The following is a 13,837-nucleotide window of genomic DNA, read 5'->3' as shown; positions in this document are numbered from 1 at the left end:
GCTTAGGGCCTGAGGCCTGAGCTATGCTGGGGTCCTGCTGTTCTGTGCCTCCCCCCATCCCCTCACCAATGCAGACCAGCTCCGCGTGCGCGCGTGCGTGTGTGGTGGGCGCTTGCCTGTCTGCGTGTGTGTGTGGAGTGTGTGAGCCGGTGTGAGTTGTCCTTGCTGTCGACTGGCACCACCCTTTGCCATTAGTAACCCCATCACTCACAGGGGCCGGGTCACCAGAGACTTGGAAGCGGCCCCACCCGACCTACCTTGCCTAACAGCCACACCACGTGGCCCCCTTTGCCCTCCTGCCTCTCTACCTGCCTGCAGGGTCCTCATTCACCACCCCACCCTCTCAAGTTGCTGACCAGGGAGCCGGGCAGGATCCCCTCCTCAGTCTTTTATTTCTGCCCACAGCATCCCTGCCACTGGTGCCACCCCCTGGTTCCCTCCTCACCTCATCACTTCCCCTGTCACCCCCTCTTCATCCGTTCAGACTCAGCGTAGACATGGACTCCTCCTCTAGGAAGCCCTCCCTGATCCTCCTCTGTGTTCTCAGACTGTAGGACCTAAGAGGGCATGGCCTACATGGCATTTATTATAGTGTTTTCAGAGGCTAAAACCTAATAGATCCTCTTAAATGAATCAGACTATAACCTCTGTGGGCTTCATATTTCTTATCTGTAAAATGAAAATAATACTATTTGACACAAGGGTTCTGAATAGGGAAGTAGATGATGAATATGAATTTCCTGTCGCTGTGCTGGAGAAATCACAGATGTTCCAGAAACAACTCTCATGTCCCTGCCCCAACGTTTATGGATACACGTTCTTTTCTGTTTAAATCCTTTCTATTAAAAATATTGTACATTTTTGGAGTCCTTTGGCCCCAGAGCACAACCGGCTTCTTGTAGCTCAGGTCTCTATTGGAAGGTCACCTCCTCACGGGGACTTTCTTTGATGACCCCATCTAAACTGCCCCACCCATCCAACACTCTCCACTCCAGTGGTTATCTCATCATGACCTGAACTTGATTCGTTTGTAACTTTTTGATCTGTCACTCCCTCCCTAGAATGTGAGAACCACAGGGACAGAGACCTAGGCTGCCTTTCCCATTCCTGGAGCCCCCAGTGCCCAGAGCCATGCCTGGCACACAGTGGCGACCCCTGAGTTTCCGAGGCCGAGGCTGTGAAGTCTCTAGGGGACAAATGCCAGTGTGTGTGTGTTGTGTGTGTGTGTGTGTGTGTGTTTGGGATAGAGGATGGTGGGGTAGCTCTTCCCCCTCATCATACGTCCCAGGGAAGTGGGCTGGGGGAGACTCCTGTGCTCCCCCCACATGCTCCTGGAGGGAAATCGGGAGCCATGGTCCCTCCAGGGCTGCCTGGGCGTGTAAGGGAGGGGGCGGCACCTTCTGGTGACTCCTGAACGCAGTCCATCTGCCAGCAAGGAGGGACGGGGCTGCTTCCGCTGTTCCCCCACTTTGGAGGGACACTCCCTGCTGCCCTAAGCTGGGACCCCACGCCCTGGCCTGCCTCTTACTGGTGCCATTTTCTTCCCTGTGTGGCATTTGCTCCTCTCCTTTCCTCACTCTTGCCTTCCTGTCACCGGAGTCTGACAGGCCCCCTCCCACCTGCATTCTCCATCATCACCAAATCCTCAAACATCCAGCTTTAGGGGTGCTGCGAGGTTCCCTGTGTCTCCTGCAGTGGGGAATGCTACCCCACTGGGGCTTCCTGGTGCTCAGCCCCCACCCTGCCACTCTGGCCCTTGCCCTGGGCATGGCGGGAGGGATTCCAGAGAAAGGCTGCCAGAGGCTCCCGCCTGTACCTGCTGCCCTTCCTGCTGGGGAAGGGAACTCAGTCCCCATGTGTCCCCCCTCCCCCCAACTGAGGGGGTCCAGGGCCAGACAAGCCTACTTGACTTCTGGCTCAGGTAGGCACAGAGGGTGTGCATGGACCCAGCTTTGGACCCAGGCCCTTGGCCAGCCTCAGTGGCATTACCCGGGGTGGCAAGGACGCCCCCTACCAGCTCTGTCCCCCCACCCCATGACCCCTCAGCCCTGCTCTCTACACCGGGGTGGCCCAGAGTCACTGCCTCATCCTTAGAGCTGTCAGCACCCCCGGTTCTAGAGCTCCCAGCCCTGGAAGGGCCCCAGAATGTTTGCACAGGAGATTTCAGGGTTCAGAGGTTTGTGAAGTGGGCTCTGTGGAATGCCCTGGAGCCTGCGTGCACGTGTGTGTGTGCGCACGCGTGCGTACGCACATGTATGATGGACTAAATACTGGGGCTCTGGGTCCCCACTCCTACTGTGACCATAGAACCCCAAACTTTTTCTGTTACTAGTGAGACTCCACATAAGTTACTATTTAAGTAAAAGGATCCATTATTTTTAAAAAAGAAAGGTTTGAAAATCATGAAACCTAGACAAAACTCATTTTATGTGCGGGGAAACTGAGGCCCAGGGAGCAAATGGCTTCTCAAGGTCACAGTGGGATCAGTGGCAGAGCTGGTATCATACAAGGCTGCCTGGCTCACAGGCTGACCAGGCCGAAATGTTCCTTTCAAGAGGTGGCAGGTGAGGGCGGAATGCCAGGAAGGCCTCATCCAGAGACGCGGGTTAAGGTCACAGCCTCCCCACCCCACGGGCCCCCTGTGAAGTGCCCGGGAGAACAGCTGCATTGGAAAGTTCCCTCAGTTCTTAACTGGAGGCTTGAGGTTCGGGAGTGGAAAGGGGCGGGATGAGGGAGGAAGAGTGGAGTGGGGGTGGGGGACAGGGGTTCATCCTCTGGGTCACTCATACCCCATCCCCCAATTAAAACACCAAATGCCCTCCTGTCATTTTGAGACTGCTTCTCCATTCCCCCGTGGTCAGTCTGACAGTTCTCCGCAGGAGGAAGATGAAGGCTGCTCCACAGGCACTCCCTGCCACAGCGCCTGTGCCATTGGAAGCAGTCCCCCACCCCAAGCACCTGACTTCCAGGCAGAGGGACTTGGTGGCAGGCATACAGAGGGCTGGGTGGCACTGAGGTGATGACTTCTGGGGTGGGAAGGCTGTGAAGAAGGGGGGTGGGAGTTCTATCTCAGGAGTCCTGTAGCCATCCCCCTACTGGCAACAGCAGGAATGGCATAGTAGGGGGCTCTGTGGCACCCCGTGTCTCCTGCCAGCGTCCAGATGGGCACCGGGGAAAATGCTATTGAATGAATAGTTGTGTCCATCCTCCACCAGCCTCTCCACAATCACCAGTCTCGCCCGCCCCCTCCAATACCCCTGTCCTTTAGAGACTACAAGGACTGAGTTATTCTTAGCAGGTTTCATTCATCGAAGCGTGACAAACAGTGTCCTGGGAGGAATGTCTACGTGCAGCCGAGAGCCAGAGGGGTGAGATGGGTTCAAAGGCCCCATCTGAGGGGACAGTCCAATGCCTTCAAGGAGCTCCAGACTGAGGGGAGACACAGCCCTGCCCTCAGGGAGCCCCGGTCTGAGGGGAGAATCTAATGCCTTCAAGGAGCCCCAGTCTGAGGGGAGACACAGCCCCATCCTCAGGGAGCTCGCTATGATGGAAGACACTACCTCCACACCCCATTCCCCTAGCCCTCAGTGAGATCCCAGTCTAAGGGAGAGATCCAATATCCTGCCTTCAAGGAACCTCTGGTCTCATGGCAGAAAATACCATGTCACCCCCGCTGGAAAAGATCTGGTGCCTACCCAAGGCAGAGACGGATATTCAAGATGAAAAAAGTGGCTGCCAGAGGGGTTTCCAGAAGCCTATGCAACCACCACTGGCCCCACATGTAGGGAGCATAAGGCGGGGCTCGGAGGGACACTCATCTTGGCACGCTTTCTGAGAAACATGCAAAAACTACAAAGGTGCAACAGGGCAGACTGAGATCCTAGAAAATGAGGAAAAGGCTAAAGGCGCAGGCCAGGTGGGCTGGTCTAAATCAAGGTCTCAAACTCAAATGCCTTTGGGGACCTAGTGTGGCCACACTGGCCTTTGCCAATGGGGAGGGCAGCCCACATTGTCCGTAGAATATAAAAACCACATACTCACTGAAGGTCAAAAAAACCTCACTGAAGATTAAACTTGGCCCAAGGCCATCAGTTTGCAACCCCCTGGGCATCAGGAAAAAATTCCTGATAGTGGAGAGGTTGGAGCCTGGTTTGGATAAAGAAGCTGACAGCCAAGTTGCTCCCCTCAAGTGCTGGCCACCAGGCTTGGCTTCTGTGTCTTCAGGGCCTCCTTCCACCCTTCCTGGGATGGAAGACTTGAGCCACACTTCACCAGCTCCCTTGTGGCCAACAGGCCACAGCTGGTCGGCTGCCAGCACTCCAGTCTGCGGCGGGGGTATCACCTTTCTTCGCAGGAATGTAATTCCCCAGGCAGGGGAAGGAGCCTGTCCGGCTCCTTAAATGAGCTGATCTGGAAGTTCTAGCTGGGTGGTCTTCCCTGAGAGCCTTTACTTGTCTGAGCCTTCAGTGCAAAATGGGATACTATCGCCCGGGTGCCCTACCCACCCCCGCCCGGGACAGTTAACTTTCCAGTCGGCCTCAGTGACCATGTCTACGAGAGGGTCCTGCCCCCTCCCCACTCTCCCAGTCCCTTCCTGCAGAGATCTCAAAGACTGTAGGCTCACGGGAGGGGAGGGGCCGGCTTCCCCACTTCAGGCCTAGGGACGGGTCTCCAAGTCCTCCCCTCCCCCCACCCCAGGTTGGGGGGGGTCTCATAGCTCTATCCTGGGACCAAGGGGGCAGTCCCGGAGGGCGGCAGGAAGCAGCGGGAGGAACCGACGCGCGCGCTACTGGGGACAGGGGACGGGGGACGGGTTCCGGGACCTGGGAGGGGCGGCCTAATTACGGCGCGTTGTCCCCGTGCCGCCGAGCGCCGCGGAGGAGAGCGGCGGTGGGTAATTGGAGCGCACTAGCCGTGCCCCTGCAATCCTGTAATTTCTCCGCGCGCTCCGGGTGTGTTGTAGGAGGTGAAGCGATGCGGGCTCGGCTCTGAGTCAGACTCTCGGAAGCCCGGCTAGGGACGCAGGGGACGAAAGAGGCCGCGGAGAAGCGACTCCCGCCGCGGGAGGCGCCGGCGCCTTCTCCTGGCAAGGAGTCACCCGTCCCGTGGCTGCTCGCAGCGCTTCCCCACTTCCGCGGACAGAGTGGGGCGGGGCCTGGGGCGGGGCAGCGAGGGGGCTTGGCCCGGGCCTCCTCCCGCCTCCAGGGGGCGCTCCTCAGTCCTGCGGCTCTTCCCCAGGCTTCGAGTCCGGTGCCCTGCACCCAGCCATGTGGCTGGCGCCCCGCGCGCAGGTGGACAGAAAGAGATGCAGATGCAACGCGGTAACAGACCTAGGGCAGTGAGAGAAAAAAACACTCAGAGACATCAGAAGGAAGTGGGGGCGCTTGTTCTAGCTGAGCCCTGAAATCAATTCTGGGGGAGCAGGGAGGAGCGAGCGGGGGGCCGAGGCTGGGAGGGGAGTTTATTTATTAGCCAGATTAGCCAGCATTAATGGGGGAGCGGTGGTGGCCGGCGGCGGCGGGGACATAGCTGGCATAGCTGGCATAGCGGCGGGGCCTCCCGCGGCGCGGGGCTCAGGCGGCTTCAAAGGGGCTTAAAGAGGCCCGTGGTGGCACTGCCACGGCCCCGCGGGGGAGGGCGTGGGCGCGGGCGGCGGGGGAGAAGGCGGCCATTGTGCACCGAGGGATTAGGGATCTGGCCTGGAAGGAATTTTAAACTGCTGCGAGCCGGCGCCCCAGGACTCCCCTCCTGCCCCTCCACTGCTCCAGGAGCAGGAGCAAGGCTCAGATGTTTACCTGCATTTCCGCGTCTGGGGGGTCCTCCCGCCCTCGGATTGGAGGCATCTAGGGTTGTCAGATTTGGCAAGTAACGATGCAGGACGTCCAGTTAAATTTGAATTTCAAATAAACAATGAATACTTTTTTTTTTTTTTTTAGTATAAGTATACTCCATGTGTTGTATGGGATATACTTATACTAAAATATTATTCGTTGTTTATCTGAAATTCAGATTTAACTGGACGTCTTGTATTTGCTTTTCCAGCAGCCCTAGAGTCACCAAAATGTCTAATCTGTGTCTGCCACAGATTGGGGGCTCCCTAAAAATTCAGTGGGGCTGTGTGTGTCTACCCTCAGACTGTAGGTTTCCTGAAGCCCAATGCTGTGTTTCACCCTTCAGAATGGAGCTCTGATGGTAGAGTACACGTCTCCATCAGAATAGGAGCTTCCTGAGGACGGAGCTCAATTTCAGATTGGACCTTTGAGGTCAACGTCTGTGTCTTCATCACACTGGAGGTTCCTGAAGGGGTGTGTGTGTGTGTGTGCTTCCTTGAGGGCAAGTCTGTCTCCTCCTCCAAACAGGTGGTGGCCCCTCCCCCTATTGGTGTAGTTTCCTGTCTACAGGGGGCGCCAGGGTCCCAGAGGACTGACCTACAGATGGATGGGTCCTGTTTCTTGGCACTCAGGGCTGCAGGTTCTCTAGGGTTGATGGACCTGGGGACTTGGGAGGTGGGGTCCCCATCCTGTGTGGCTCTTGACCTGGTCCTGGCCCCTGTCCGGGAGTTGAGGCCAGACCTGCTTTGGCAGAAGCCGTGGCCAGCATGTGGGAGAATCTCTGAGTCTGGTTACTGACAGTTTTTGGCAGGAAGGGACAGTGTGGCCCTCGGTGCAGAATGGCCCTGCCCACCTCCTCTCTTCCCATAACCATTGCAGCCAAGCCTCTGTCCTCTATCAACCTCACAAACCCCATTACCCAGCCTTTGCCTGTGCTGTTCTCTGTGCCTCTCTTCCTGTCCTTGAGGACAGCTGAAGTCTCACCACAGCTCCTGGATGTTCTGGCCTTCAGCAGGGTAGGTATGGCCAAGTAGGCTGCTTGTGCCTGGGGGTCTTGTGGTGCGAAGAGACATCCATCCACTCCTTCCTTCCTCACCAACCTGGGCCACAGGGGCCAGAGAGGGGACAAAGGTGGGGGTGGGGAGAGATGGGAAGGTGGGGGGAGTGTAGGTGGAGGGGAAGCAAGGGGAAGCAAGAGGAAGTCTTGGCCACCATCTCCTCCCCGCCGCCCCCCGCCACTGTAGCCCCTTCCCAAATCCACTGTTCCACCCCCTCCCCCGCCACTGTAGCCCCTTCCCAAATCCCCTGTTCCACCCCCTGTCCCTCCCCCCACCCCCAGCCTCTGAACTCTTTTCCCTTGAAGCTGAGGGAAGCGGGGAGAAGCCCTTTCCCACGATCACAGCCTCAGCAACCCCACCCCCTGCTCCTTCGGCCACAGCCACCTTAGCCTCTGCAGAGCACAGGCCTGGCCTGCTCCATCCCTGCAGGGCCCCCTCCTTGAGCCAGGACGCCTGCTTCCTCGAGTGGCATCACCCCACTCCTCAGGCCGCCCAGTCATCAGGTCAGCAATTAGCTACCGCATGAGGCCACCAAACGTCACAGCCCCTCCCCCCAGGCCAGCCGGCGGCCCGGAGTGCTGGGGGGTGCCCCCCACACTTTGTAGTCAGTGCCAAGTCCTGGCAGGACCTCCCCCCAGCCTACTGAGCGCTGGGGTATTGAGCTCTTCATCTCGGGACCCTGCGCTCCTGGGGGCGGGAGAAGCCTTGCTGCTCCCTCCTCCCTCCATGTCACCCCATCCCATTGGGTGAGGACACTCCCACTGCCTGGGTGGGGCAATGCCAGCTCAAGGGCACCTCAGCCTGGAGCGAGTGGAGCAAGCGGGTCTGGGCCTGAGATTCAGGTGTCTCTGTCCCCAGTCACAGGCAGTTTTCACCAGGCTGTCACCTGGGGCCTGGGAATCTGTGCACTGAGGATGGTGGCAGCGACCTGGTAAGGGGGGAGCAATGGGCGGCCCTCTGCAGAGACCCAGACGTGCAGGGGGGCAGCCTCTTCCTGAATGCCCACGGGGGGCTTGCACACCTGTACCTGGGCACACTCACAGATCCAACCTGGGCAGTGTGTGTCCCGCTGCAGTCATGCGCTCAGGTGTCCCTGGCAGGCAAACCCACCTGGAGGTATACCACATGCCCAGACGACCCCTCCTGTGGCATGCACACAAACCCACCGACATGCTCACAGGCAACAAGCTTACCACCACACCAAAACCAAAACCAGGATATGACAGAGGAGCCCAGCCCAGGAGGGTGGGATGAGAGACCACGCCCCCCTCCCCCATCCCACCCCTTGGCTCCGTGTCTCCCTGGGGAAGGGTGGGAAGGGTGTGTGGTGGGCAGGTGGGCAAGTGGGAGCAGCTGTGGTCTGAGTCTGGAGGTGGGGGCAGGGTATGGATTTCCAGAGAGAATAAAAAAGTTCCAACAAATTTAAAGAAAGGTGTGGAATCTTAGGCAGATCATCACTCCTAGGGCCTCAGGGATTGCATCTGTAAAACGGGGATATTAAGGACACCATTTAAACTTGGTTGGGAAGTTTAATGGAGGTAACTGGCTCAGAGCAGGTGCCCAGCCCACATAACTATTGAGGAGACCCTCCCTATGTCCCGTCTCTGGGTGGTGGATTTGCCCACAAGAGCTGCCCTGAGGAGAGAAGCAGCCCTCATCCTGGGCCTTACCTGAGCATGTGCTCACCGCCGGTTTTCTCCACTTCCTGGCGTCCAGCCCTGGCCAGGCGTTGGGGCTGATAGGGTGTTGCTCTGGATTGGCCTGGGGGCAGGGCCTGGGAGGGGCTGTCTGGCTGCCCCGCCCCTACCTGACTGGCCCAACAGGTAGCTGAGTGCTGGCTTCCAGCCCTGGGAGGGGATGAGTCAGTCAGCACCGCCCCATCCAGGCAAATGGGGCGCAGGGGACGGGAGCTTGGGTGGAGGGGCCTTCTAGGAACGTTCCTGGAAGAGGACCTGGGAACCACGCTGCTGCCTGGAGCCACCGCCTCAGCCTACTAGTCTGTACCCAGCTCAGCAAACACCCTCGTCCTTGCTTCTCACAGCGAGCCCTCCACCCTCTGGATTCATGGGGCCGCCCCAGCTGGGAGCAGGGAGCCAGGCCTGAGGCCCTCGTGCTGCCTTGCCACCCTCCTCAGCCCTTCAGGAAGGCTGTCCAAGCCATGGCCACAGGGCCACAGGCACACACATGCTCTTGTACACATGTCCGCAGCCACATGAGCACAACCAGAGACATGTTCCCACAAGCACACGCACACGCATACTCTCACTGCTCCCTCACACCTATACACACCCACATAAACACCCGACTTCACGCACACACTCATGTGCACGACACACAAACTTGCAGAGTCATATTGTTGGTTGGATTGTGTCCCTCAAAAGATATGTTGACATTTTTGCCCCAGTACCCGTGAATGTGACTTTAGTTGGAAACAGGGTCTTTGTAGATGTAATCAAGATGATATCTAACTGGATTAGGGTGGGCCCCTAATCTAATGACTGGTGTCCTTTTAGGAGAGAGATTTGTAGACAAAGAGATACGAGGCACACAGGGAGGAAGGTCACGTGATGACAGAGGCAGAGCTTGGAGTGAGGCAGCCACAAGCCAGGGAGCACCAAGGATTGCCTGCAACTATCAGAAGCTGGGAAAGAGACGTGGAGCAGACTCTTCCTAGAGCCTCCAGAAGGAACCAGCCCTGACGACCCCTTGATTTTGGACTCTGGCCTCCTTAATTATGAGAGAATAAATTTCTGTTGTTTTAAGACACCAGGTCTATGGTATAGTTTATTATGGCTGCCCTAGGAAATGAATACTCATGCGCACGCACACACAGACACACACACACTCACTCACACACTCACACTCACACACTCACAGTGGCTCTAGGCGCAGGAATGAGGTTGGTGGAGTCCCTTTTAGGGGCTGCTCTGTCTCCGTCCTCCTTCCCCTGTGACTAGTCCAGTCGACACAAAAAGGCTCACGGCACCAGGCAGGAGCTCAATAATTTTTCATCTCTCCTTCCCTCCCTGGAGTTCTTAACGAGGCATCCCCCTCAAAATCTGTTCTCAAGAATGGGTAGCCATGGTTATGTGCACCAAAAGACGTGTCCAAGGAGGCTGCGGTTGCTTTAATGCTGTTAATTAAGAACTGGAAACAACCAAATGTCCATCAACAGCAGAACACATAAATCAGTTGTGGCATAACTATTCAAAGGAAGGCTACTCAGCTACGAAAAAGGAAGAACTGGTGTTGCAGAAACAATGTGGAAAACCCTCACAGACCTCATGTCCAATAAACTGGGTCAGACACAAAGACTGCATGCTCTAGGAGTCCGTTTGCATGAGGTTCAGGAATAGGCCAAGCCAATCTGCGGTGAAATGAGTCAGAATAGTGGTCACTTCTCTCCTGGAGGGAATGGTATTGTCTGGCAGGGGCTTGAGGGAGCGTCCTGGGGGGCTGAAATACTCTATGCTGGATCTAGGTGGTGGTGACATGCTATCTGCCAGGCACATACTAAGTATCTTTGAGGGAGGTGGCAGTGTTCCCATTTCACAGGCAAGAAAACTGAGGCTATGAGCTGTTGAGCAAATTCCCAAAGTCACACAGGAAGCTCAACGGAGGGGATTTGGCATGATAGATCCATCATACTGGGGCTGCCTGTCTCCTGGTCAGTGTGGGCTCTGGGGTTTCTAAGTCCCTCTGCAGGAGGGATTTAGGGGAGGATCTTGTCTTGAACCCGACTCGTAGCACAGGCACTGCTTTCCTGGCCACTCAGCTGCCCCTCACCGTGGCTCTGACCGCTCTGCCTAGCTCAGGGCTCTGCCCATAGGTGTACCATAGTTTGGGACCATGGATCTGGGGGGTGAGGGAAGAAGCGGGGGAGGGCGTGGATCAGAAGGACCTGTTCCTTTAGCGACTGTGCTGGAATCAGCTCTAGAGGTTCCCACCCCTTCCACTGCTTCCTGGCCCGGCCCACTGGGTGGGAGTCAGGACCACCCAGCTAAGCCATGCCAGAGCCATGCTGAATGGAGAGCTGGACCCTGCCCCTTGCCAGGAGAACCAGCTGGGAGAGGGGCTTCATTAAGGATGTATAGAAGGGCAGTGTGCAGGGTGGCCCTCAGCACAGCCCAGGACCAGGTGCTTCCCACCCACCCGGGCCTTGCCCGCAGGAGCTGGGTCATATGATGGTGCCGAGGAGGCAGGTGTAATAGGAGCTGACATCCTCCTCGGCCTGCCCTGTGACTATATTAAGTTCTGTGCCTGGTCTCCCCTCCACCCTATCCCCAGGACTTTCCCTCCTCCCGCAGGGGATCCTGCAGTGCAGACCGAGGAGTCCTTCCTCCCCTCCATCCCATTGTCCTAGGAAAGGGGCAGGAGTTTAATGAGGTCACAGCCAGTGGGTGGGTAAGTGGAGGCGGTAAATTTAGGCCTTGGTGCTAATGAGCTGTTGTGGGGAGCAGCTTGGAGGGAGGCTGCCTGTTCCTAAGGCCTTAGCACCCCTCACACTCAGTCATCCCCCCACTGCCCCCCTCCCGCCCCCACATCACCCAGGGCTCACAAGGGCACACACAGAACACGCTCAGCAGCTGCTGAGACACGGTTTTCACTCTTGCAGGGCAACCACGTGGAGGTACCCTTGCACGTTTGCACCCCTGGGAGCCCATTACCACCCTTATAATCCTGTTCAGGCGCTCACGTTTGCACGCCCAACCATGCATGCTTGCAGCCCCATGACCTCACATGCACACCACTCACCCCCGTTCGCCATTTCTCCGAAGCCCCCAGAAGCAGAGGAGCCCTGGGGCTGCAGGGGGGTCGGGGAATGCAGTCTGGAGGATGCAGGGCATTTGCACCCCCTGCCTAGACCTAAAGGCTCAGTCTCTTTCTCCCCCCACCCACAGTGGGACTCATCACCCCTGGGTGAGAGGCCAGAAGCCCCAGGAAGCCCTGCCTTCTACCCAGGGTGAGGGCAGAGGGCAGGGCAGGGTTTATTAATAAACTCGCTCCTGACTGGGAAGGCCTGTACAGGAGGCCCAACCTCGAGCCAATCACAGCAGAACTTTCCAGGAATGTCACCCCCAAGCAAGCCTTCCTCTGACTCCAGGATTATTTCCCACCCCTGATTTCATCCTCTTGGTGTGTGGGGCTCCCGCCAGGCTGCCCTGGCTCTGCCCCACAGGCCCGCTGTCACCCGGCAGCTGACATCTGCCTTGGCTGCCGCCCAGAGGTCACAGCATGTGGGCGATGGGACTGGGATTAGGACCGCTTCCTCTGTAACCCAGTCCTGCTACATCTCGCTCCCCCAAACCGAGGACCACTGAGCCCTCTGTGTTGGGAGCGCAGGAGGGCCTCTGCCTCGCTACCCACTCACGGCATCACGATGCTGCCCTGGACCCCCACTCCAAGTGGGGCGGGGCCCTTAGAGCAGAGACCCTGGGCCAGCTTCTTGGCCTTGTGTCCTTGGGCGAGCAGAACGTGACTTGTCTGTGGTTCACTGTCATCATTTATAAAAGGAAGGTAAAAACGCCCTCCCAAAATCAGCTGTGAGGATGAGGAATGTGTGATGGCTGGTGTAAAGCTATAAAGGGCTGTACAAGAGTGTAGAGGAAATGGATTTTATGTCTTTGCCTCTGTCACTAATTCCATTCCCATCTCCATCACCACCACCACCATCACCGACACCTCCATCTCCTTCACACCGTCACTTCCTCTATCACAGAATCACTGCCATCGTCCTCAGCCTCCTCACACTGCTGTCCTCGGCGACCCTTCCATCACAGCCACCACGTGATCACCACTCCATTGCTCCAAGAACACTTATTCAATACCTACTGTGTTCACAACCTTTTGGAAATTACTTCTGTCCAGGGTCCCGCAAGTTGGGAATGGCCTATACCTCTCACTTCCTTTAAGCCCTGACACACAGCCCATCTCTGGCAGGAACTGTTCCTTAATCTACCCTACATTACTCAGATTTCTTCTGTACACTGTGGTTCAGCTTCACCTGTCCCCTCCCTGGTTGCTGTGTGTGTGTGTGTCTGTGTACTCACACCCACACTGTTTAAACTGGTTTCTAAAGGCAACCTCCACCCAGATATCCTACACAGAGCATGGTGGCTCTGGGTCCCACTCCTGGCTCTGACACTTTCTAGCTGTGGGACCTGGGACAAGCCAGGTCTCTTTGTCTTCCCAACTGTAAATTGGATTTAATAATCCCATGTCTCATAGAGTTGTGGTGAGGGGTGTCTGAGATGTTGTATATACAGCACTTAGAGCAAGTGTTCAATAAACACTAGTTATTGCTGTTGCTGTTATTATTAGTCCTTCCTCCTGCCAATGCTTGACACAGGGCTTTGTGCTGTCAATGAAAATGAATATATTACTGGATACACTCTGACTTTGCAATATGAATATCTTGGGAGGGAAGGAAGAGTTGAACCTTTCTGAGAACTCTCTCCCCACCTGCTTCCAGAAGATGCCTGAGACCTCTGGGTAAGGGGTGTGTGGTGGGTTGGGAAGGACCATGAGGGGAAGTTGGAACCAGGAACAGTTGAGTTTGCATCCTGACTTCATCAGCAAAGCAACTATGGGCAAGTTGTCACTTATCCACCTCAAGCCTTAGTTTTCTCATCTGTAAAGTGGATCACCACCCTGGCCACTGTGAGACTATCATCTCTGTCTGTCTTGAGCACAGTCGCCACAGACAGTTCTGGATGGGACTCAGGGCCAGTATACCCTTGGGGCTCAACCTTCCCATGCAGACAATGGACAATCCCAGCAGAGCCTGCTTCCCTGAGTAGGTCGGCGAAGATGCTGAGTGATAATGGGAAGTGTTCAGAAAAGTTAAACACCCTGGGAAAGTTCCAGGGACAGTCTTAATAATGATTGGCTCGAGTGAGGTCTAGCTTGGCCTGACCTGAAAGAACACACTGTGGTCTGATCTGGGTT

The 13,837-nt window shown here is 56.6% G+C and overlaps 1 protein-coding gene across 1 annotated transcript in view; it reads right to left on the bottom strand.

The window, feature by feature from the left end:
• Positions 1-4,837: 4,837 nt before the first annotated feature.
• LOC117200644 (uncharacterized protein C6orf223-like) overlaps positions 4,838-13,837 on the bottom strand; it is a 169,598-nt gene continuing 160,598 nt past the window's right edge. Inside the window, 4 exon segments of the mRNA XM_049716152.1 lie at positions 4,838-4,987; positions 4,990-5,071; positions 5,074-5,330; positions 6,751-7,046. Coding sequence (XP_049572109.1) covers positions 4,838-4,987; positions 4,990-5,071; positions 5,074-5,330; positions 6,751-7,046 — 785 coding nt within the window.

This window comes from Orcinus orca, chromosome 10, assembly GCF_937001465.1.
Source record: "Orcinus orca chromosome 10, mOrcOrc1.1, whole genome shotgun sequence".
In the NCBI taxonomy this organism is placed as follows: domain Eukaryota; kingdom Metazoa; phylum Chordata; class Mammalia; order Artiodactyla; family Delphinidae; genus Orcinus; species Orcinus orca.
This window is presented reverse-complemented; position numbering and strand designations above follow the sequence as displayed.